Consider the following 25409-nt stretch of genomic DNA (forward strand, 5'->3'; position numbering starts at 1 on the left):
CCATAGGCCGCCGGAAAGGCGGAATGATGTGAGATGCGCCCTTAAAGGAGCGCACCGGAGCCAGCCGGACGATACGCCGCTGGCACATACTGACAGAGCCGAGACCTGTCCCTTAATGAGGGATAGTCCTAGCTGTAGACCGGACTGTGGAAGGGACAGGAGGGTCGGCAAGGCTAAAAAGGTCCAAGGACACTTTGGAGCTCGAGTCATAGCGGAGATGACTTCAGGAAGGATACCAGAAGTCGCCAAGATCCAGGACTCAATAGCTACGCCGTCAATCTGAGAATCCAGAATTCTGACGGAAAAAACGGACCTTTTGAGAAAAGGTCTGGACGGTCCGGAAGATGCCATGGCAACCTAACGGACAAAGGGAGCAGGTCAGGGTACCAAGCCTGCCTGGGTCAGTCTGGAGTAAGAGAATGACCCGACGGCCCCCTTTACTGATCTTGCGCAGGACTCTGGGCAAGAGGTAGAGACGAAGCTGGGATCAAACATGAGCCAGTGTGTCTACCGCAAAACCTGAGGATTGTGGACCACGGTTGGACAGCTGAAATAGTCTGCCTCGCAGTTTTGACATCTAGGATGTGGGCTGCGGATACGGTGGACTAGGAGTCCCTTGTCCACTGAAGAATGTTGAGGCGCCAAGATTGCCAGGCGGCTGAGTGTCCCACCCTGGAAGTCGATGTAGGAAAACGCTGTCACGTTTTCCGACTGGACTCGAATGTGCCTAGCCGCCAACAGATGGTGAAGGCGTAGAGAGCTAGAAAAAAAAAGCTCTGATTTCCAGCCTATTGATCCAGAGGGCTGAGCGGACAGAGTCCAAGCGCCCTGCGCTCCACGGTGGAGATATACTGCTCCCAAGGCGGAAAGACCAGCACCCTGGTGAGGATCACCCGGGACGGGCCAGGAAGGAGCGTCCCTGAGACAGAGAGGCCGAAACCACCACTGAAAACGAGCCCCTGGTCAGTGGCAAAGCCACCACCCCATGGAAGGAGGGAGTTCGCGTGTACAGCGGAAAACATCCAGTCTCAGAGGACGCAGGAGAAACTGGGCAAGGAATCGCTTCCATTGACGCCACCGTCTGACCAGCACCAGTATTTGGTGTCTGATAGAACGACGTCGACCGCCAGCGGAGGGACTACTGATCGACTAAGAGCAGCTTCACAAGAGCCGACAGAGTCTCGAATTGCGTCCCTGAGAACCTCTGGTTCGAAGTCAGAGTGGACTTGAACAGAATGACAAGCCACCCGAATAGGTTAGAGTGGCGAGAGTAAGCGAAGTACTCTGCTAAGAGTCTGCACTGGATGAAGCCCCGAGAAGAAGGCCGTCCAGGGCAAACGATCACTGCCAATCCCTAAGGGTGCAGGACCTTAATCACAGCAGCCCCAATGAGAATACTCGAGGGGCCGTGGCTAACCCCAAGGGAAGAGCCACGAATTGGACCACTCCGATGGCAAAACGTAGTCAACGCTGGTGTGAAACTGCGATTGACCCCTGCCGAAAAGCATCTCTGATGCCGATGGCTGCTAGGGAATCTCCTTGGGTTCTTGATTGATCCGGTGAAAAAAACACACGGAACAAGACCGAGGCTCCATGTGAAAATGCCACACCTGACCATGCTGAAAAAGCTAAAGATCTAGGTCGGAAGGCACCGCCCTCTTCGGGGACTAGAAATAGATTTGAACAAAAATCTCAGAACCGTTCCCAGTCGAGAACCGGTACAATTACTCCATTGGCCTGCAAGAAATGCCACGGCCTGTGAGAAGGCGGCGGCCTTGGAGCCGGGAGGTGACAGAAAAAAATCTGTTTGGCGGGTGGACAGAAATCCATCCTGTAGCCATGGGAGATATGATCCCGCCCCCACTGAACGGAGACGTGGTAGAACCATACGTCGCCAAGTGGAGAGAGCCTGCCACCGACCAAGGAGGTGGTTGGCGTGGCTAGAAAGCTCGGAGGAAGCTGACTCCGTGGTAGCATCTCCTGCGGTCTTTTGAAGACGCAGCTTCAAGCTATTTGGTTCTATGAACCAAGGCCGAGCTAGAGGACGATCAGATGGAGGAACGCCACCAAAACCTCAACTGATTCCTGTCCTGGACAGGTTCCCTGGTTTAGGTTTGTGGCAAGGAAGAACTCTCCCCGCCAAGAGCTTCCTGAATTTCATCCAGTTGGTTCCGAAGAGACTGGTCCCACCAAAGGGGAGCCCAGCAAGGAACCCCTATAGAGGCATCTGCTTTCCATTACCGAAGCCACAGGAGCCTGCGGATAGCGAGGAAAGTAGCCAAGACCACCGCCGTGCGGTGTCCAGCATGGCAGACCTGGCATAGGATGAAAAGACTGAAGTCTGGAAGTTCAGGCAACCGTTTTGGGCATAGAGTCCCTGTGAGGGAATGCATCTCCTCCAGACAAGCAGAGAAGGTACAAAAGAACCGCACTGCCGTAAAGCTGAGGAGAACGAAGCTGCTGCCGCCCCAATACCGACTTGGCCCAAGGACAACCGGGCGGACCGCAAAACCTTAAGTGAGGAGCTATCAGCCACTGACATAACGGTCCGGGCTGAGCCACCTGAGGTGACTGAGCCCACTTCTTGACCACCATTGGTGGACAGGGGAAACACAGTCCTCAGAATCACGCTTCATGGGAAGCGACTGTCAGAGCGGACCCTGGGCTTGGTCACAGGGGCCTGAAAACTGGAGTGGTTAAGGAACACACTTTGTGTTCTTTTAGGCAAGGTAACTCCGACGGAATGGGGTCCAGTACAAAATTAATGTACCGTGGGAGCCCTATAGAGGTGCCGTCAGCCACTGATACAACTATCCGGGCTGAAAGTCTGGACACTGGAGGGGCCACGTTTGGCGAATGAGTACACTCCTTGACCACCTCTGATGGGAGGGGGAAACAGGCCGCAGAACCCCGCTTTGGGGTCTGCAGGACAGGCTGTGAGCTTGGACGCAGCAGGCTGAAAACTGGAGTGGTTAAAGAACACACTCCTCGTCCTGTTAAAGGTATACTGATGCCTTTCTGCCAGCGGGGAATACTCCCCTGATACGGGCGGATGGAGGTCCAGTACAAGTATAATGGACGCAATCCAATCATTTGGCTCTGCGTCACGTACGGACGGATCAATGTACATAAAGTAGCGTCCGAGCCCCTGGTAGAGACATCCTCCTCGTCCAGTGAGTCAGCTCGTAATCGGAGCTGCGGGACGGGGAAGGACAGGGGACCCTGCGTCTCCCTGTCAGGAGGACGGGGTCCGAGCCCAGAAGGAGAGTCCTTTGTGAGCTTTATTGAGCGAGCTGAAGCAGAAAACGCCCTGAGAGGGGAGCTGCATGCTCAGCAGATGCCAGGACAGCCGACCCCTGGAAATAGGATTCCCTCAGGGGTCAGCCACCGAAACCGGAGCAGATGGAGGGGCCACTAATTAGCAATCATTCGGCTCTGCCTCCAAGCTGAGGGGCCACCATGGTTATGAGCTCGGTACAGCCGTACGAGACTACCTGCAGTGCATATAAAAACAACCTGCAGCCCTGCTCTGTGAGACATGCTGCAGAGGTGGGGGCTCTGTCAAGACTGGCCCCCAGCATATATAAACCGATAAAACAAGCAGCTGCACAACCGGAGGTTGTGGCTGCCAATCGTTTAAACAGACATGTCTGTGCCCCCTGGTCCCTCAGCCCAGGTCCCCACTTGTCACACTGTGGAATCTCTGTGCCCATGCAGGCACAGAGAACGCTGAGAACATGGCGACCGGAGCGAGGAGAGGGGGCGGGGCCTACTCTGAGGAAAAGGATTCCCTCAGTGAGGTAGCCAGGGGAGGGAATCTTTCCTCAATGAGGAGTGTCCCTTCGCTTGTGCTGCGCAGCCGCTGGGCGGAGCTACACTGCCTCTCTGCATGACTGACATGCAGAGACAGTGGAAACCGAAACTAGGCCCCAGGCGAAGCCGGGGCCTAGAGTAAAACATGCGGCCGACGTGCAGGCACCATCGGCGCGGTTCTCCAGTGAAAACTGGAGAACCGGCCGGAAATGTTAACACCAAACATAAAACACATTCCCCCAATAAATAAACATAAAGGACCCTTGGAAAGACCACTTTCTGTGGTAATAACGTCTCATATACTTAGCTTGTGAGACGCAGGTTGCCAGGGTCCTGGGGGATGATAGCTCCGTCCAGCAGGGTCCTGCAAAAGGGCTGCGGATGGAGACCGGTCTCCTGCAAAGCAGTGAGAACCGTGTTGGCTCCCACTTCAAGCCAGAGCCCCAGCATGGGATGGTGAAGGAGCGCGGCATGAAAGGGATACAGCCCTGAAATCAACCTTAACAGCAGCCCCGCAGTGGGGTGTGAAGGGACATGCCGGGAGTCCAGACTGGACCCGCTTTTCTTCCAAATCTTTGTCCAAAAGGAAAAATCAAAAATCAAAATCAGAGAATGCATGTGTGTGTGACCTCCTGAAACACAAAGCATGAAAACTGGCTAGGACTGGCTAGCAGGGGGTGTATATGCTAGGAGGGAGGAGCTACACGTTTTGAGTGTAGTAACTTTGTGTGTCCTCCGGAGGCAGTAGCTATACACCCATGGTCTGGGTCTCCCATAGGAACGATAAAGAAAACATGATTTTCATGCAGGACAATGCTCCATCACATGCATCCAACTACTCCACAGCGTGGCTGGCCAGTAAAGGTCTAAAAGATGAAAAAATAATGACATGGCCCCCTTGTTCACCTGATCTGAACCCCATAGAGAACCTGTGGTCCCTCATAAAATGTGAGATCTACAGGGAGGGAAAACAGTCCACCTCTGGGAACAGTGTCTGGAGGCTGTGGTGGCTGCTGCACGCAATGTGGATCGTAACAGGGCAAGCAATGACAGAATCTATGGATGGTCGGCTGCTGAGTGTCATCATAAAGAAAGGGGGCTATATTGGGCTCTCATTTTTTGGGTTTTGTTTTTTCATGTCAGAAATGTTTATTTCTAAATTTTGTGCAGTTATATTGGTTTACCTGGTGAAAATAAACAAGTGAGATGGGAATATATTTGGTTTTTATTAAGTTGCCTAATAATTCTGCACAGTAATAGTTACCTGCACAAACAGATCTCCTCCTAAGATAACCAAATCTAAAAAAAAACCCACTCCAACTGCCAAAAATATTAAGCTTTGATATTTATGAGTCTTTTGGGTTGATTGAGAACATAGTTGTTGATCAATAATAAAAAAAATCCTCTAAAATAAAACTTGCCTAATAATTCTGCACACGGTGTATATATACACAATGTAAGAGGCAATAATTTGGGAATACCTACCACAAACTCAGGCAGAGAAGCCGTGGAGTCGAGCGGCTGCGGAGCAGTAAGGGGGGGCTCGCAGTACAGGTGGTTGTGTGTGAGGGTCTTCACGGTACAAATACCATTTCCGATCATTGCCCGAACTTCTTGTTTGCTGATGCCGGAATCCAGGCCCTCGCCCTATGACATAAAAGAAATATAATGGAGAAATACGCCAATACGTCTCTGCTGCACAGGAATCCCATTGTCAGCATCAGTGAGGGTAAGAAAGTGATATATAGTACATACATGCACGACAATGTAGCGAGAGCCCCCAAGACAGAGGAGACAGGAAGACCCCTACCCACCCTGACCCCTCATGAGACTGGGGAGACTCCCTTCCTTTAAGATGGAGTCTGGGGAGAAGGAAAGACCTCCTACCCCTGAGACTGGGGAGACAGGAAGACATACCCCTGTCCCCTGAGGCTGGGGAGACAAATAGACCACCTTTATCCCCTGAGTTGGGGGAGATGAGAAAAACCCCCACCTGAAAAGATCCCGCTGTCTCCTGAGGCTGGGGAGAACAGAAGAATCACCCTGTTCCCTTAGGCTTGGGAGACAAGAAGAGCTCCTTCGTCACCTGAGGCTGGGGAGGAGAGACCACCACCCCTTTCCCCTGAGGCTATGGAGATGAGAAGACCCCTTGCCGTCACTGTCTCCCAGGGGAGACAAGAATACCTCAACATCAACATATTAGTGCATGCCCTCATCATCTCCCGCCTCGACTACTGCAACCTTCTGCTCTGTGGCCTCCCCTCCAACACTCTTGCACCCCTCCAATCTATCCTAAACTCTGCGACCCGCTTAATCCACCTCTCCCCTCGCTATTCCCCAGCCTCTCCTCTCTGCCAATCCCTTCACTGGCTTCCCATTACCCAACAACTCCAGTTCAAAACATTAACCATGACATACAAAGCCATGCACAACCTGTCTCCTCCATACATCTGTGACCTAGTCTCCCGGTACCTACCTACACGTAACCTCAGAAGATCTCCTTCTCCTCTCTTATCTCCTCCTCCCACAATCGCGTACAAGATTTCTCCCGTGCCTCCCCCATACTCTGGAACGCTCTACCTCAGCACATCAGACTCTCCACTACCGTGGAAAGCTTCAAGAGGAACCTCAAGACCCACCTCTTCCGACAAGCCTACAACCTACAATAGCCCTCAGTCCAGTACACCACTGCGCAACCAGCTCTGTCCTCACCTACTGTACCATCACCCATTCCCTATAGACTGTGAGCCCTCGTGGGCAGGGTCCTCTCTCGTCCTGTACTTGTTTGTTTTGTACTGTTAATGATTGTTGTACGTATACCCTCTTTCACTGTAAAGCGCCATGGAATAAATGGTGCTATAATAATAATTCATAATAATAATCTCCTGAGGCTAGGGAGATGAGATGACGCCCAATCCCGTGAGGCTGGGGAGACAAGAAGATCCCCTCCCATCCTGAGGCTGGGGAGACAAGAAGACCCCCCCGTCTGCTGAGGCGAGGGAGACAAGAAGACCCCTGTCACCTGAGGCCGTTGAGACAAGAAGACCCCTCGGCCCCTGAGGCTGGGGAGATGAGAAGACCCCCTCCTGTTCCCTGAGGCCGTAGAGATGAGAAGACCATCCCCCATCCCCTGATCCACTGAGACTAGGCACACGAGAAGATCCACCGCGGCAGTCCTCTAAGACTGGGGAGACGAGAAGACCCCCTCCTATCCTCAGAGGCTGGGGAGACAAGAAGACTTCCCGTCCCCAGAGGCTGAGGAGACAAGAAACTCCCCCCCTGTCCCCCAAGGCAGGACTGCTAAGAAATTCCCACCCTGAGATTATCCATGCAACCCACTCTCCCTCTGGAGCTGGTGAGACGGAAAGACCCCATCACCAAAACTACGAAAAAGGGAAGAGCCCCCGAGGTAGGATACGCATGAAACATTGTGCTTTGTCACCTCTATATCCAGCACGTTCCCCGGCTTCAGGCTATACGGCTTGCCGGGGTTCTCACGGTTCAGAGGCTTCAGGACCGGGTTCTTCTGGTAGGTGAAGTTCTCCCCGACGCTGCCGTACGGAATCCGGACATTGTCTAGTACAAATAATAGATCCACAAGGACGGAGTTGTCGGGGACAGAGGGTGAGGTGCACTCCATGACTGTGGAGGAGTTTTGGTAGCAAGGTTCATTCACCTGATAATGAAAAAAATAAATTAAATGACCAATTAAAAAGAGAAACAAAAATTGAGATATTAAAATGTAAAGTAGCCGAACGTTCAGCCATGGTCCCACCTCCAGGACAGGAGCAGGTATGAGATCCCTCTTCCGCCTCCTCCTTCTCCTGCTCTCCTCTCCAGGCTGAGGGTCTTCGACCGGTGACCTCACCAAAGCACTGATATGTGGCATCTGGACAACATCCAAGTTTACGCCTGTTACCAGAATTGTCCGTCCTCCTCTGTGGAAGATTCAATACATGAGATTGCAGCTTGATAATGGTCCGGGTGACAGACAGCCATGTGGTTTCTGGCCATAGAAGGTCACAGTGTTTGGCTGCAGAGAATGCTCCCTCACTTTCTAATGTTCCTGCTGTTAGTATTCATTGGTATAGGTAACTTTCCTGATGGATTTATCACCCCCCTTTTGAACCCATCATGAGCTCGCCTTCCACCCAGCTGCTGATCATCAGTATTCTCTTGGTGCTTATATACCCATTCCTTCCTTGGACTGATGCTGGTGATATTTTTAGCTCCTTCAAGCCTTGGTTGCAAGCAGGTGGCTTGCACTGCTCTGTGATATTGCTGCTGAAAAAACTCTGCTGAACTTCTACCCGAGTCATCTGTGGATAAGTAGTTCTTGCTTTACCCCGTGTGTCCTCCTTGTATCTTCCTTTAGCGTTTAGTAGGGTGGACGAAGTGCTCATCCCATCTGTTCCCTATTTAGGTCCAAGCACTAGGGATACCTCGGGTCAGGTATCCAGCTCAGTGCATAGGTGCGGAACCTATCTAGTGCGGTGAGGGACCCCAGGAACCAGCAGTAGGGATACCTCGGGTCAGGTATCCTACTCGGCGCATAGGTAGGAACCTATCTAGGGTGGTGAGGGACCCCAGGAACCAGCACTAGGGATACCTCAGGTCAGGTATCCTACTCGGCGCATAGGTAGGAACCTATCTAGGGTGGTGAGGGACCCCAGGAACCAGCACTAGGGATACCTCGGGTCAGGTATCCTACCCGGCGCATAGGTAGGAACCTATCTAGGGTGGTGAGGGACCCCAGGAACCAGCACTAGGGATACCTAGGGTCAGGTATCCTGCTCGGCGCATAGGTGCGGAACCTATCTAGGATGGTGAGGGACCACATGGACGAACAGTAGGTTTGGTCAGTGGTCTCCATCTACCTAGACAAAGGGTTTCCCTTCCCTTTCGCCATTTGCTTGGTACTCCCCCGTACCTAGCGTGACTGGTTTTAAAGGATTAATCTGATGATAGGCACTTCGCGTGCTGGCACATTTCTATTAAATCTTGATTGCCTATCCAAAGATATCTAGGATAACCCCTTTAAAAGGGTGGGGATCTGTCACGAACCACCGGGGGGGTCACTCAGAAATCCCCCGCGCTGGCTACCAGTACGTCACAATCGGGGGGTAACAAGTGGGTGTCACCCCTCCTTTATACCTCCCGACCGACAGACAGAGCACGTGACGCGCTCTCTAGCGCCCCTCTTATAGTCAGGCCAATTATGGAATTGCCCGACAATAAGCAAGGAGGCCGCTATACTACTTATGCCGATTATTGAAGGGTCCCCGGTGAGAGTAGGGTATATATTCCCCCGACCTCCGCGGGCGGAATATATAAAACCTCCCCGAATCTCACTGGCCTCCCCACAATAATCCTTGGCACAACTCGCTGCCACCAACCGCTTCACGGTAACTATTAGCCGAACACACAGACGTGGGATTCAAGATCGAGATAACAGAACAGCCCAAGATTAATTATATAATTTAATCAGCCTAAAGCACACTAGAAACTACAATATATACAATAGGGAATCTACAGAATATACATAGGTCAGAGTACAGTTACAGATAAAGCATGGTTTACAAACAGGTATGCAATTCAATCAGTTACCTTGTGCGTCTGGCCACAGGGGGGCGCTGTAGACCAGGTTTCTAGGAACTCCCACAGATGTTTCCTGCACGTGACCCCCAGCGAAAGAACACTGGAAAATGGCCGAAGTAGGGTTATCAACCTGGGCAAATCCAGGTCCCCTCCTACCTTAGTGACCTCAGAGGGAGCACTGCTCCACCCCTGGCTGGAGTTATGGACAAAATCCACAACATGGAATATGGCCATAACTTGGCCTGGGAGCGTCGTAGGCGGACGCCAATGCTCTCATTGTGACAGCTATGAATTTAGCTACAGAATGAGAGGACTCATGACTTGTCTACTAGTTCCCCATTGGCTGATATCACGCCTGGGGTATTTCCCAAGCTCCCGCTCCCATAAAAAGGGTGTGCCAGCATCGTCCGCATGCGGAGACACCATTTTTATGGTTGCCATATTTATCGGAAATATGGCTTGCGAGATATGAACCATTTTTTACTGGAGTCGTTCTGTCTGGATACTTCCAAGCTTGCTAATTAGATAGCAGCTCCTACCACAGGGTCACGGCAGGGAGTCCTCCTGTGTCCATTGTTCCCACATCATCTCATCTCCATATCACAGGAGATGGCCATGGAGGTGTAACACCTTCACAGATGCTGGACATTGAGAACAAGAAGGGAGGGGGGCACTGCCAGGGAGTGATGAGCGATTATGACTGGAAGTCATAATTCATCTTCATATCCCGGGATTTGCCTCACACCTCCCCCCTTTTGAGGGCGCTAGGGGGCAGCACACTCCGGTGTTCCCCCGTGCGCCCGTCCGCGACCTCTCCTTGTCGGGACAGCCCGTCTGCGTTACCGTGGTCACGGCCCCTTTTGTGGCGAATGGTGAAGTTGTATTGCTGGAGCGCAAGGCTCCATCGCAACAATCGCCCATTCGTCCCAGAGACGGTGTGCAACCAGCTGAGGGGATTGTGGTCCGTCTCCACGATGAAGTGGCGCCCGTATAGATAGGGTTGCAGACGCTGCAGGGCCCACACTATGGCCAGGCACTCCTTCTCCATCGTGGAATAGGCCACTTCCCTTGGTAACAGCTTCCTGCTCAGGTACAAGACTGGGTGCTCTTGGCTCGCAGAGTCCACCTGGCTGAGCACCGCACCGAGGCCGAAGTCACTGGCGTCGGTCTGTACTACAAACGGCCGCGTGAAGTCGGCTGCCTGTAGCACGGGCGGGCTGGACAGGGCGTCCTTTAGGGCCTGGAAGGCTGTCTCGCAGTCCATTGTCCAATCGACTGCAGAGGGCAGCTTCTTCTTGGTGAGGTCCGTCAAGGGCTTTGCCAGGCTACTATAGCGTGGAACAAACCTCCTATAGTACCCGGCGGTCCCCAAGAAGGACATCACCTGCTTCTTGGTCCTGGGGGTGGGCCAGGATGCGATGGCCTCCACTTTCTCAGGCTCGGGCTTCAGTGTTCTCCCACCTACCCGGTGACCGAGGTACTGGACCTCGCTCATGGCCAGCTGACACTTTCCCGGCTTGATGGTCAAACCTGCCCGGTGGATCCGCCTGAGCACCTGTGCTAGATGCTCTAGGTGGTCCTCCCAGGTGGGACTGAAGACGGCAATGTCATCCAGGTACGCGGCCGCGTACCCTTCAAGTCCCTTGAGCAGGGTGTTGACCATCCGCTGGAAAGTGGCAGGGGCATTCCTCATCCCGAATGGCATCACCGTGGACTCGTATAGTCCAAATGGGGTAATAAAGGCAGAGCGTTCCCTGGCCTTGCGAGTCAGGGGGATCTGCCAATATCCCCGGCTCAGGTCCATGATGGTCAGGTACTGAGCCCCGGCCAACTGATCGAGCAGGTCATCGATGCGTGGCATTGGGTACGCATCGGCGACCGTGACAGCATTGAGCCCCCTGTAGTCCACGCAGAACCGAGTGGTTCTGTCCTTCTTAGGGACGAGGACTACAGGCGAGGCCCAAGCGCTGTTGGATGCCTGGATCACCCCCAGCTTCAGCATCTCGTCAATCTCCTGGCGCATGTGTTGCTGCACCTCCAGGGAGACCCGATATGCTGAACGCCGGATCGGGGGATGATCCCCAGTGTCCACGTGATGGACAGCCAAGTCAGTCCTTCCGGGCTGGTTGGTAAACAACCCCCGGAAGGGGTGTAGGGTGGCCCACAGCTGGGACCGTTGGTCCTCCAAGAGCTGGTGGCCAACCTCCACATCCTCAATGGATCCGCCTGCCCTAACCTGGGCTAGCATATCCAAGAGGGTTTCCGCTTCTCCCTCCTCGGGCAGGTTGCACACGGGGAGCGCACATGCCTCCCGCTCATGATGTGCCTTCATCATGTTCACATGGAAGGGCTTCCGCCTTCCACGGGCAGGGTCCAGGGTGACCAGGTACGTCACAGGGTTGAGCTGCTGGTACACGAGGTATGGGCCTTCCCAGGCTGCCTGAAGCTTGTCCTGTGGTACGGGGACCAGTACCCACACCTTTTGACCCACTTGGTAGGTCCTCTCACAAGCGTTCTGGTCGTACCAACGCTTCTGATCGGCCTGGGCTTGAGCCATATTGTCGTGTACCAGTTGCGTCAAGGCCTGCATTTTGTCCCGGAAGCGCATGACATACTCGATAACCGACACTCCAGGGGTGGCCAAATCCCCTTCCCAAGCCTCTTTCACCAGAGCCAGGGGGCCCCGCACACGTCGCCCGTACAGGAGCTCAAACGGTGAGAATCCTGTTGAGGCCTGTGGAACCTCCCGGTAAGCAAATAACAGGTGTGGGAGATACCGCTCCCAGTCACGCCCATGGGAGTCGACCAACATCTTAAGCATCTGCTTTAAGGTGCCATTGAACCGCTCGCACAGGCCATTAGTCTGTGGATGGTACGGGCTGGCCACCAGATGTCGCACCTGGACTTGCTTACAGAGGGCCTCCATCAGCTGGGACATGAATTGGGTCCCCCGGTCAGTGAGCATTTCCTGGGGAAAACCCACTCGGGAGAAAATCTCCAGCAATGCGGTGGCCACCTTGTCAGCCCGAATGGACGACAAGGCCACTGCTTCTGGGTACCGGGTGGCATAGTCCACTACCGTCAGTATGAAGCGTTTCCCGGAGCTGCTGGGGATGGCCAGCGGGCCGACCAGATCCACAGCCACCCTCCTGAAAGGCTCATCGATGATGGGCAGAGATACCAGTGGGGCTTTGGGGTGTGGCCCCGCCTTCCCCACTCTCTGACAGGTTTCACACGAACGGCAGTAGGCAGCCACATCGGCCCCCATTTTTGGCCAGTAGAAATGCTGGTTTAACCTGGCCTTGGTCTTAGCGATCCCTAGGTGTCCGGCCATCGGAATCTCATGTGCGATCCGCAACAACTCCGTCCGGAACGGATAGGGTACCACCAACTGTCGGTCCCTGGGCCACGCCTCCGGTGAACCCTGCTGGACCGTGGCCCGGTACAGCCGTCCTTGGTCCCAGACCACTCGCTCCGGGTCCGAGTCCGAGGGAGGCTGTGCCGCCTGCTCCTTAAGAGCTTTCAGGCTGTCGTCAGCTTCTAACGCTGCCTGAAACCCCTGACTAGATGTGGCCAGAATCGACGAGACTGTCACATCTTCGGTCAGTACCCCGGGACCTGTGTCCTGGCCTCCACCTGACTCGGCTGCCACTTGGTCAGAAGGGGAAGAGCTATCGGACCTCCGGGAGGCCCCTTGGCTTCCAGCACTCCCACTGCGGGTGACAGCGGCCACAGCCGCTGCGACCGTGGGTCGTGCCTGCTCCTCCTCCGTTCCTGACCAAGTCGCCGGTTCAGGCAGACCGACCTGGCTTCCTGACACCCCGGTTGTGGGGGAACCATGCACCGAGATCTTACCTGGGAGCACTTCCGCTCCTGGACCGGCCCCAATCTCACCTGCCTGTTCCCCTCCTGCAGCAACAGAACCCCGCTGTGAAATCTCTGGGGACCCCACATTTGCTGTGGTAGCCCCCACCCCACACACTGGTCCTCCCCCTGCAGCACCCTGCTCTCTGCTTATCCCTGCAGAGGGCAACAGATCCCAGCTCACAGGCTGATTACTTGTAGAGGCATTGTCACACCTTTCTCTGACCCCCTCCCCTGTCACAGCTGCAGCTGTGTGTGTGTCTATGGTGTCTGTGCAAGCAGAAATATCAGAGTTCACTCCCCCCTCTCTCACATCATTCATAGATAACACATTAACATTGTCAGGAGTCATGTCCGTACTGGCTGAAGGTTCAGCCCTTGGTGGGGGCCCAAACTGGGAGGTTATCTGCCCCAAATCTGTCCCAAGTAGCACGTTTGCAGGGATCCGATCAGTTACCCCCACCTCTCTCACCCCTCGCCCTGCGCCCCAGTCCACATAAATGTCAGCAACAGGCAGCGCCGGGTCAATGCCTCCAATCCCGGAGACAGCGAGGGTTTTTCCAGGGATCAAGTCTTGGGGGGACACCATGTCAGGCCGCACCAGAGTCACCTCCGAGGCGCTGTCTCGCAGTCCTATGGTCACAGACCGGCCGACGGTGACAGGTTGGAAGCTGTCCAGGGACCTACCACCACCCCCACCCACACAATACACCTTGGGCGGCCCTTGGGACGGGGACGGAGCCGGGGCCTTGGGACGCTGAGGGCACATGGCCTTGAAGTGTCCAGGTAGGTTGCACTGGTGGCACCGTCTTGGTTCTGCCACGGGCCTGGAGAGGGGAGTTGAGGGGGACACCCCCTGCAGTCTAGGGGCAGGTGGGGCAGTCGCAGAGTTCATCTTACCCCCTCTCCAGGTGCTGCTGGTGGCTGCTCTCCTGGCCTCAGGAGCCCGATTGTTGGTGTAGTCATCGGCCAGGGCAGCTGTAGCCGTGGACCCCTTTGGCTTCTGGTCTCGGATGAACTGGCGGAGATCCTCAGGGCAGTTCCACAAGAGTTGCTCCGTGATGAACAAGTCCAGGATCTCTGGTCCGGTGGAAAGCTGCAGGCCTTGGGTCCAGTGGTCGGCAGCTCGGGCAAGTGCCCGCCGGTGGTCAGCCCAGGAGTCCTTTGGTCCCTTCTGTAGGCTCCGGAACTTCTTGCGGTAGGACTCTGGAGTGAGGTTGTACTGTTGGATCAGGGCCCGCTTGATGGTGTCGTAGCCCTGATCTGCCTCAGCAGGCAAGTCCCCAAGGATATCCAGGGCCTTACCCCTTAAACGGGGGGTCAGGTATTTGGCCCACTGGTCCTTGTCCAGATGGTGCTGCAGGCAAGTCCGTTCAAAAGCAGTCAAGAAAGAGTCCAAGTCTCCATCCTTCTCCAGCACGGGGAAGTCCTCAACACGGACCTTTGGAAGTTTGGTGTCTTGAAGGTCACGTGTGGCTGATGAGGGCCGGAGCTGAGCTAGCTGCAGCTGGTAGTCACGCTCTGCCTGGCGCTCTTCACGTGCTGCTTGCCGCTCCGCAGCCTCACGCACTGCTTGCCGCTCCGCAGCCTCAGCGTCACGCGCTGCCTGTCGCTCACGCTCGGCCATGAGTATCTCGTAGGTATCCCGGTCTCCAGCCTGGAGAAGGGCCATAGCCATTTGAAGAAGGCTATCCGAGCCTCCCAGGCTCGGTGGAATGGCACGTGGTGATCTGCGGCCCGCTGCGGAGCCTGGTGCTTCACTGTCCATTGCAGAGCGGAGGGCTGGCATCTGGCTCGTTGAGGACCCTTGGGTGAGCTGCTCCTCATCTTGTCCATAATTGCCAGGTTGGGCGCTGTCCTCTGCAGAACGGTTTTCTGGCGTCGAGCTCCTGGAGGGCTCGTGGACAACCTCCTCATCGTCTCTGGCCTGAGCATCGGCCATTCCTTTGGCTTTGCTCCTGGTGCTCTCAGCCATTGTTGCAGACTTTGGTCACTGACACAGAACTGACACCTGATGCCTCCACACACCTTACAGTATCTGCACTCTGACACTCTAGTGTTGGTCTGGTCTGAAGACCCCAGCAGCCACAGCTGCTGCAGGCAGTCTTTAGTGTCTGGGAGTATGGGTCTCACACTCACACACACTATTATCTCGATCCCACCGCTATGCCACCAATATGTCACAAACCACCGGGGGGGTCACTCAGAAATCCCCCGCGCTGGCTACCAGTACGTCACAATCGGGGGGTAACAAGTGGGTGTCACCCCTCCTTTATACCTCCCGACCGACAGACAGAGCACGTGACGCGCTCTCTAGCGCCCCTCTTATAGTCAGGCCAATTATGGAATTGCCCGACAATAAGCAAGGAGGCCGCTATACTACTTATGCCGATTATTGAAGGGTCCCCGGTGAGAGTAGGGTATATATTCCCCCGACCTCCGCGGGCGGAATATATAAAACCTCCCCGAATCTCACTGGCCTCCCCACAATAATCCTTGGCACAACTCGCTGCCACCAACCGCTTCACGGTAACTATTAGCCGAACACACAGACGTGGGATTCAAGATCGAGATAACAGAACAGCCCAAGATTAATTATATAATTTAATCAGCCTAAAGCACACTAGAAACTACAATATATACAATAGGGAATCTACAGAATATACATATGTCAGAGTACAGTTACAGATAAAGCATGGTTTACAAACAGGTATGCAATTCAATCAGTTACCTTGTGCGTCTGGCCACAGGGGGGCGCTGTAGACCAGGTTTCTAGGAACTCCCACAGATGTTTCCTGCACGTGACCCCCAGCGAAAGAACACTGGAAAATGGCCGAAGTAGGGTTATCAACCTGGGCAAATCCAGGTCCCCTCCTACCTTAGTGACCTCAGAGGGAGCACTGCTCCACCCCTGGCTGGAGTTATGGACAAAATCCACAACATGGAATATGGCCATAACTTGGCCTGGGAGCGTCGTAGGCGGACGCCAATGCTCTCATTGTGACAGTTATGAATTTAGCTACAGAATGAGAGGACTCATGACTTGTCTACTAGTTCCCCATTGGCTGATATCACGCCTGGGGTATTTCCCAAGCTCCCGCTCCCATAAAAAGGGTGTGCCAGCATCGTCCGCATGCGGAGACACCATTTTTATGGTTGCCATATTTATCGGAAATATGGCTTGCGAGATATGAACCATTTTTTACTGGAGTCGTTCTGTCTGGATACTTCCAAGCTTGCTAATTAGATAGCAGCTCCTACCACAGGGTCACGGCAGGGAGTCCTCCTGTGTCCATTGTTCCCACATCATCTCATCTCCATATCACAGGAGATGGCCATGGAGGTGTAACACCTTCACAGATGCTGGACATTGAGAACAAGAAGGGAGGGGGGCACTGCCAGGGAGTGATGAGCGATTATGACTGGAAGTCATAATTCATCTTCATATCCCGGGATTTGCCACACAGGATCCGACACCCAGAACCACCAACGATCAGCAGTTTTTTGTTCCGGTGGCGGCTACACTCTGATTTGAGCTCTGCCGGAGAAAAGAAAACCAGCGGATCAGTGCTTGTGCCGGGTGTCGGACCCCACTGATCTGTTATTGATGACCATGAGCCTGGACAACCCCTTTAACCAAAGCCCAGAGACCTCATTTTCATTCCTACCCATAGAAGGCTTTGGAAGGAAAGGCTGAAGAAATGGTCGGGTTTTCCGTGTAGCTGTACAATATCTCCTCGAGACGTCTTGGTGTTACCCCATAGAAGACCTGCACCGGCATCTCCTGCTGGACAGAACTGGGGCTCGTCACACAATATAACTGGTCTGATAAATCCCCAAACCTGAGAAAGACAAAACAAAAATCAATGTACAAAAAAAATAAATAATTGGAGAACATACTAACATGTCACAAAAAAATAAAATGGGAGAATAATATACTAACACTTGACAAAAAAAAATAAAATAAAGAGAATAAAATACTAACACTTGATAAAAAAAATAAAATAAAATGAGAGAATAATTATATATTAACACTTGACAAAAAATAAAACGAGAGAATAATATACTAACGCTTAAAAAAATAAGATTTTTTTTTGTACAAAAACAAAAAATCTTATTTTTTTAAGCGTTAGTATATTATTCTCTCGTTTTATTTTTTGTCGTGTTAATATATAATTATTCTCTCATTTTATTTTATTTATCAAGTGTTAGTATTTTCTCATTTTTTATTTTATTTTTTTTTGTGAAGTGGTAGTATATTATTCTCTCATTTTATTTTTTGTTTTTTTTGTGAAGTGGTAGTATATTATTCTCTCATTTTATTTTATTTTTTTGTCCAGTGTTAGCATATTATTCTATTTTTACTTTTTTTTTTACAAAAACAAAAAGGTAAAAATAGAATAATATGCTAACACTGGACAAAAAAATAAAATAAAATGAGAGAATAATATACTACCACTTCACAAAAAAAACAAAAAATAAAATGCGAGAATAATATACTACCACTTCAGAAAAAAATAAAATATTCTCTCATTTTATTTTATTTTTTTCTGAAGTGGTAGTATATTATTCTTGCATTTTAATATACGAACACTTAAAAAAAAAGGGAAAATAATATACTAATACTTCAGAAAAAAAATAAAATAAAATGAGAGAATAAGAGAATAATACTAACTTCATAAAAGAATAAAATAAAATGAGAGAATAATACTAACTTTATAAAAAAAATAAAATAAGATGAGAAAATAATTACTAACTTCACAAAAACATAAAATGAGAATAATATACAATCACATAAAAAAAAGTTTTTTTTTGTTTTTGTAAAAAAAATTAAAAAATAAGGTAAAAATGGAAGAATAATATGCTAACACTTCACAAAAAAAAATAAAATGAGAGAATAATATACTACCACTTAAAAAAAAAAGGGAAAATAATATACTAATACTTCAGAAAAAAAATAAAATAAAATCAGAGAATAATACTAACTTCATAAAAAATAAAATAAAATAAGAACAATACTAACTTCATAAAAAAATAAAATAAAATGAGAAAATAATATACTAACACTTCACAAAAAAATAAAATGAGAATAATATACAAACACTTAAAAAAATAAGATTTTTTTGTTTTTGTAAAAAAAAAAAAAAAAAAGATGAAAATAGAATAATATGCTAACACTGGACAAAAAATAAAATGTGAGAGAATAATATACTACCACTTCACAAAAAAATAAAATAAAATGAGAATAATATACAAACACTTAAAAAAATAAGATTTTTTTTGTTTTTGTAAAAACAAAATATAAGATAAAAAATGGACAAAAAAATAAAATAAAAATAGAGAATAGTATGCTAACACTTCACTAAAAAATAAAATATTGACACCACAAAAAAAGGGAAAATAATATACTAATACTTCAGAAAAAGAAATAAAATAAAATGAGAGAATAATATACTAACACTTCACAAGGCAAATCCCCGACGGTCACTGTTATCTGGTCACCAGTCTGTAGCTTGGTACCGGAAATGGTGATGATTGTCCCACCAGCCATGGGACCCCTTATTGGATCCAGCATTTGAAGAATGGGGTCCTGCATTGTTAGAAGACACGTTGTTAACATGTATTAAACAAGGGCAGTCAGTTTAGGGCCTAATATCACCAACCAGCCTTTACTAGGGGGATCTCGCTGCATAATGAGAATAAAGCCCCCATAAACATTGCAGAGAAATTCGGCTGAACCAAGGAGATTGGCAGTATAATGGGTATCGGAGCTTCCCGATTCTCCCCTGACTGATGACGTTGGGGGAGAGAAGGATCTGCCATGCTGAGTTTCGGTGGCCAATCCTTGTTTACTTTACGGAGATAAGTCACCACCAGAGGGGTCAGAGAAGACACAGGAAGCTCGGCCGAGTGGAGCATTCCCGGGATGGGGTGGTCAGGGGAGGTAGCTGTGTGTACGGGGGGCTTCACCTGGTCCATTTCTTTGCCCCTGCTGCCTTACCTGATAAGAGAAGAGATCACTGGAAACTCCCGGCTCCCGACCGTTTACGGAGACCTCCACATTGCCGGACGCCTCCTGTGGACTCGCAGACAGTGTGCAGACAATCCTGTGGGCACATAATCAGCTAATGAAGATGATAACTTGTAAGGACACTTTAAGAAACCGATCAGGTGCCCTGACCGGTGCCGATCACTGCTATAGCCGGATGGGGGCAGATTTCGTGACATCTGATCATGTCTTACGTAAGATCCGGACGCTGTAGAGCTTTCAGAATCAACTTTTAATCTACTAGTGCATCTCGTCTCTTCTCCTTTGCCCTGCCTCGGATCTCTCACCTCCCTGGGAGTGATTGACAGTCAGCGTAATGGAGCTGCCATAACCAGTAACCAGGACTAGTCCCGGGAAAGAGCCGCCTGATGCCGGCAAACTCAATGAGAATCCAAAAGGTTTCTTGCAGATTTGGTGCACAAAAAAATAATAATAATAATATTTATTCATTTATATAGCGCTATTAATTCCACAGCGCTTTACATACATTGCCAACACTGTCCCCATTGGGGCTCACAATCTAGAGTCCCTATCTGTATGTTTTTGGAGTGTGGGAGGAAACCGGAGAACCCGGAAGAAACCCACGCAAACACGGGGAGAACACACAAACTCCTCGCATATAATCTGCAGTATGTTAATTCTTTCAGTGTTTTTGCCTGCTTTCTTCACGATTGAAAGCAAGGAAAACACATACAAGAAATGCATAAAATAGTGCCAAAAAACACATAAAAAAATGTACCAAAATCGCATTTAAAATGTGCCAAAAATAAGTACAAAACAGTGCCAAAAATGTAAACAAAAAATGCCAAAAATGGACAAAAACACATTAAAAAAATGCCAAAAACACATTCAAAAATTCCTAGAAATGCATTAAAAATGTGCCAAAGATGCATAACAAATGTGCCGAAAATGCATAAAAAAAATGCCAAAAACTAGTAAAAAATGTGCCAAAAACTAGTAAAAAAAAAAGTGCCAAAAATAAGTACAAAACAGTGTCAAAAACTTATAAAAAAAAAAAGTGCCAAAAATGGACAAAAACATTAAAAAAATGCCAAAAACGCATACAAAAATTCTTAGAAATGCATTAAAAATATGCCAAAGGTGCATTACAAAATGTGGCAAAGATGCATTAAAAATGTGCCAAAGATGCATAAAAAAGTGCCAAAAATTAGTAATAAATGTGCTAAAAACGCATAAAAGAATTTGCCAAAAACGCATAAAAAATGTGCCAAAAACTAGTAAAAAAATGTGCCAAAAACTAGTAAAAACTTTGCCAAAACCACATAAAAAAGTGCCAAAAATGCATTAAAAAAGTGCAAAAAAACCACATTAAAAGTGTGCCAAAAACAGGTAAAAAATGTGCCAAAAATCCATAAAAAGTGCTAAAAATGCATAAAAATGGTGCCAAAAATGCATAAAAAAATGTGGCAAAAAGATTTAAAGAATTATGTCAAACACCTTAAAAAGATGTGGCAAAAATGGATTAAAAAAAAGTGCCTAAAACGCATAAAAAAGTGCCAAAACCTAGTAAAAATTTTCCCAAACACAAAACAAAAGGGCTAAACATGCATAAAAAAAGGCAAAAAATGCATAAACAAGCTAAAAATCCATAAAAAGGGCCAAAAACACATTAAAAAAATGTGTAAATAAGTGTCAAAAAAAAGTAAAAAAGGGTGCAAAAACCGTGTAAAAAATGTGCATTGTTTTTCCTTTCTAGAGATGCAAAAATGGTGCAGAAACATCTGCAACCAAATACTGAATGTGCACGTAGTCTAAGTCTTATTGAAAAGAATATGCAATATTTTTCTACAAAAAAAAAAAAAAGTGCAAAATTCATCAAGAATCCTGCACCTCTGGATTAATTTGGCGCAAGGTCCGTCAGTCCAAAGGGAAAAAGACAAAAAAAAAAAATTGATTAGATGAATATTTTCCTGCGGTGCTGAAACCTGTTGCTGCAGTACTACTCGCCACCACCAGGGGGAGGTAAATACCAGGCCCCGAAATCAAACTGTGACCAATCAGAAGTATGTCTGGATCAGAGGCGCTAATAAACACGTCTATTTCAGGAGGCCTCTGTAGATGACAGGCGCTACTGGAGCTTTTATACGAGGCCGGACACTATAATTACACAAAGGCTTAGAAGTGCCGCGTAAGTGGTGAAAAGGGGGTCGAATTAGCCGTGGTGTTAGAGGAGAGGACGGCAAAAACATCATATAGACATGATCAGCGCCCAGTGCTGCGGTCTACTCACCTATTGGACACGACGTACTGTTCTGGCAGGACAACGCACGGCTGCTCACATACAGTCACCGACACTTCATCGGCTTTCTGGCCCATGTTTGCTCCATCGATGGTGATGGTAGTGCCTCCTTCCAAGATACCAGTCATAGGTGAAAACTAAAAAAAAAATAAAATAAAATAAAATAATAAATAATATAAAATAATAATGATAAAATAAATATTGCATATATAAATAAAAACAATAAAAACATTAATGTTAAAAACTGATAATTATGATGATTATTAATACATATTAATATTCATAATAACAGCAAAATAATGAATAAATGAAAATAAAAATTAATAAAAAATATACATACAATAATAAGAACAAAATAATAAATAAATGAAAACAATAATAAAAAATAATAACAAATAAAAACAATAATAATGTTAATAGAATAATAATAATAATAAAGTAAAATCAGTAATAATAAAAAATGAAATCAATGATATGAATAAAATAATAATAATAAAATAATTACAACAATAAAATAATGAATAAATGAAAACAATAATACTTTAAATAAAAATAATAAATAATAATGACTAAATAAAACAATGATAATAAAAACATAAAACAATCAATAATAATTATAAAATAAACAATATACTGTACATAATAATTACAACAAAATAATGAATAAAATAAAATAATAATAATAAATAATAATAATAATAATAATAATAATAATAATAACAACAACAACAACAACAACATCATAATTGTTTTCTCTAAATGCATCATGTTTACGGCAGGTTATAACAGCCAGAGGGGTAAATAGTCGTATTTCGTGTATAATTTAGAGAATATTCATTGTGTTGAGTTCATTTGTTTCCTCGTTTATTGAGTCATTTTTTTTTACCGAGTGGATGAGCGGAGTGGGGCAGACGTGGACGGTGCTTTGGTCGCATTGGTCCTTGTGCACACACAGAGCCTTGCTCTCCTCTCCGCACCACAGGCACTGGTACTCCGGGGCTAAGGCCTGGCAGCGGCTGCAGTCTGACTGGCCCACAGAGCAGTTATACAGAGTCACTGGAGGAGGGAAGGAAAAGCTTATGATGAGTGACAGAACCACGGAAACAATCAGGGGGAGAATATAAATAACGACCTTTATCTTATCGCACATTATAAAGAGATTTTCCAGATCAAAAAAACGCCTGGATTTTGTTATAAAAATAAAGAGTTGTGCTTTACTCATCCTCCCCAGGTCCGACGCTGGGTCTCTGTCTGTTCGTGATCACAGCGGCTTTGAATAACTCTGGAAGAGTCGCTGAGCTCACTGACAGACAATAATAGGATCAGCGGCAGAAATTCAGCATTGGACCTGGGGAGGATGAGTAAAGCCCAACTCTACAAATTTACAACTGGGGGTCTTCTACCCCTATAAGACTGTACTGGCAACTTTACATTCCGCCTTCCCCGATCAGAGATGTGGGAAAACAGTTGAGCTAAATCTACATATTAGACTATTTGCCCATCTCCTTTATCATGGTGGTCCACGTTGGAGGGGTGGTCCGGCGCCGTTCACGTCATCTCATCTCCTAATGTGGAAATGAGCAGAGCTGGGCCATCATGCATGTGCATTAACTAGCTGTGGGCCAGATACATGTATGCTCGGTTCGGTCGAGCGTGCATGTTTTGGGAGTACGGAGCTATGGAATATTTGCAGCGGTGGCTTATCAGGAGGACAAAGGGTCAATATGCCTGAACCCATACATTAGGGTGGGGGGGTTCTACTAACATAAGTGGGTCCGGCTAACCTTAGGTGACCCTAATCGTGTTACGGTAGGTCACCAATATTGGATCGGTGGGGGTCCGACACCCATCAGCATATGGAGGCAAAACAAGACACTGAAGCGAATAGGAGCTAAGCTGCAGTACCAAATCCAGCCACAACACAGCGAGTGGCGCTGTGCTGCACTTTTTACATCCAGAGCTGAAATCAGCAGATCGGTGGGGTGCCGGGTGTCGGACCCCCATCTTTTAAGACTCATGTAATGCACAATACATATACAGACCTTATAAAGTCATAAATCCCCATATTCAGTACTCAGATACCTGTAATGTCCCCCTCATTGTCCACGCGGTACATGTCCCCTTTCTTCACATACACCGGGACCTGATGCTCCATCACTTGTAGCGGATACTCGTACTATCGGAGAGAATAAGGCGCCTGGTATTAATCATTATATTCCGTATACAGCTACACTGTCACATTAGATATATATAAAGGGATCATCAATATTCACTATACCCAAACTGTCCCTGAAAGGGTTAAACTTTTTCGAGACCATCATGAAATAGGCAAAGTAGAAACACCCCCCCCCCCCACCAAAAGGGGACCTGGGAGGACTATGGATTAAACACATCCCATTGGTTTTCAATGAGAAGTGTGTAATACCTCCTTTCGCCTGCGGGGGCAGTGCAGGAAAACATAACACTTGCTGTTAGGTTATTAGTCTGTGATTGCAAACAACAGATTCAAAAAATAAAAAAATTAAAAAAAAACAAAAAACCATGCCAACTGCAATCAATAATGGCAAAAAATGTCTCTCGTACCTTATGAGACTCACAGTGCACCTTATACAGATCCTTTTCGTCCGTCATCTTGCTGATCTGCGCTCTCAGGGTGATGGGCGCCCCGTCCACCTCTATTATGCAGTTGAATTCGAGAGCTTCTCCCTTAAAATAAGAGTGCAAATTATTCAATGGCCAAAAGTTGTCATCAACGGGGTGGTCTGGGACTAGAAAATGGGGTCCAGGACACCCCCGGGGAAGCACATCCATCATCAATATGTCCGCTGTTTTCTATGAAGGCTCCTGGTAGCCAAACAGCACCATAGCTTTGTGCCGGAACAGAGCTTTCCATTTATTAATTTATTACATGAAATCTTTAATTTTAAATTATTTAAAAATAATTATATTTTTTTATTATTGCTTTCATTTTTTTTTTACAATTTTAAAATTAAAAAAATAATTAAAAAAGAAAAAAAAGTGAACATTCCTCTTCCCAATAAAAAAAACCCAAACATTTTTTATTACAGAGTCCGTAAAAGTCCAATTTGTCCAAATATAAACTGTACAACGGAAAAATTAAAAAGGCCAGAATTTCTTTATTTTACATTACAGTTTAATTTTAAATGAAAAAACTATTTATTTTTTTATTTAATATTGAAAAAATTAAAAAAAAATAATTTTGAAATAATAATTAAATAAAAAACTAATTAAAAAAAGTGTGAATAATCGTCTTCGCAGTAGAAAAACATTTTTTATTTACGAGTCCTTAAAAGTCCAATCCGTTAAAATGTAAACTGAATGATATAAAAATTCAAAAAGCCAGAATTGATTTTTTTTTTTGGGTTGCTGCAGTTTGTTCCTAAAAAAAAACGCAATGACAAGCGATCAATACGTCCTATGTTATCCAAAGTGGTATAAGGAAAAAGGTCGGCTCGGTGGGCAAAAAATAAGACCCTCACACAGCTCCATCGATGGAAAAAATATAGCTATGGGAGTCAGTAAATGATAAAAAAAAAAAAAAAGTTATTTTATTTTGTATGACAAAGTTTAGATTTTTTTTAATTATATATATATATATAAATAATTGTATATACATACAAATATCTATTGCTACAAGTGACGCGTAATTTCATAGGATCGGCAAAACTCACGTTGAGGAGCTGAAGGTTGTATCCGATCAGATCCAGTTCTCCGTCCATGCCAACGTGAATCAAGTGAGAGCTTTCAACCCTCTCCATCCGTGGGCAAGATCCCGGCCCCCACAGGTCCCGCTGTTCATCCTGC

At 47.6% G+C, this 25409-nt stretch overlaps 1 protein-coding gene across 1 annotated transcript in view; it reads right to left on the reverse strand.

Annotated features, from left to right (window-relative positions):
• Positions 1-25409, reverse strand: part of PLXNB3 (plexin B3) — a 181954-nt gene that overhangs the window by 30842 nt on the left and 125703 nt on the right. Inside the window, 11 exon segments of the mRNA XM_075324250.1 lie at positions 5299-5460; positions 7256-7489; positions 7589-7751; positions 16944-17117; positions 18735-18865; positions 19277-19382; positions 21576-21721; positions 22471-22640; positions 23667-23760; positions 24168-24290; positions 25277-25405. Coding sequence (XP_075180365.1) covers positions 5299-5460; positions 7256-7489; positions 7589-7751; positions 16944-17117; positions 18735-18865; positions 19277-19382; positions 21576-21721; positions 22471-22640; positions 23667-23760; positions 24168-24290; positions 25277-25405 — 1632 coding nt within the window.

The sequence above is a fragment of the Anomaloglossus baeobatrachus genome, chromosome 9, assembly GCF_048569485.1.
Source record: "Anomaloglossus baeobatrachus isolate aAnoBae1 chromosome 9, aAnoBae1.hap1, whole genome shotgun sequence".
Lineage (NCBI taxonomy): Eukaryota > Metazoa > Chordata > Amphibia > Anura > Aromobatidae > Anomaloglossus > Anomaloglossus baeobatrachus.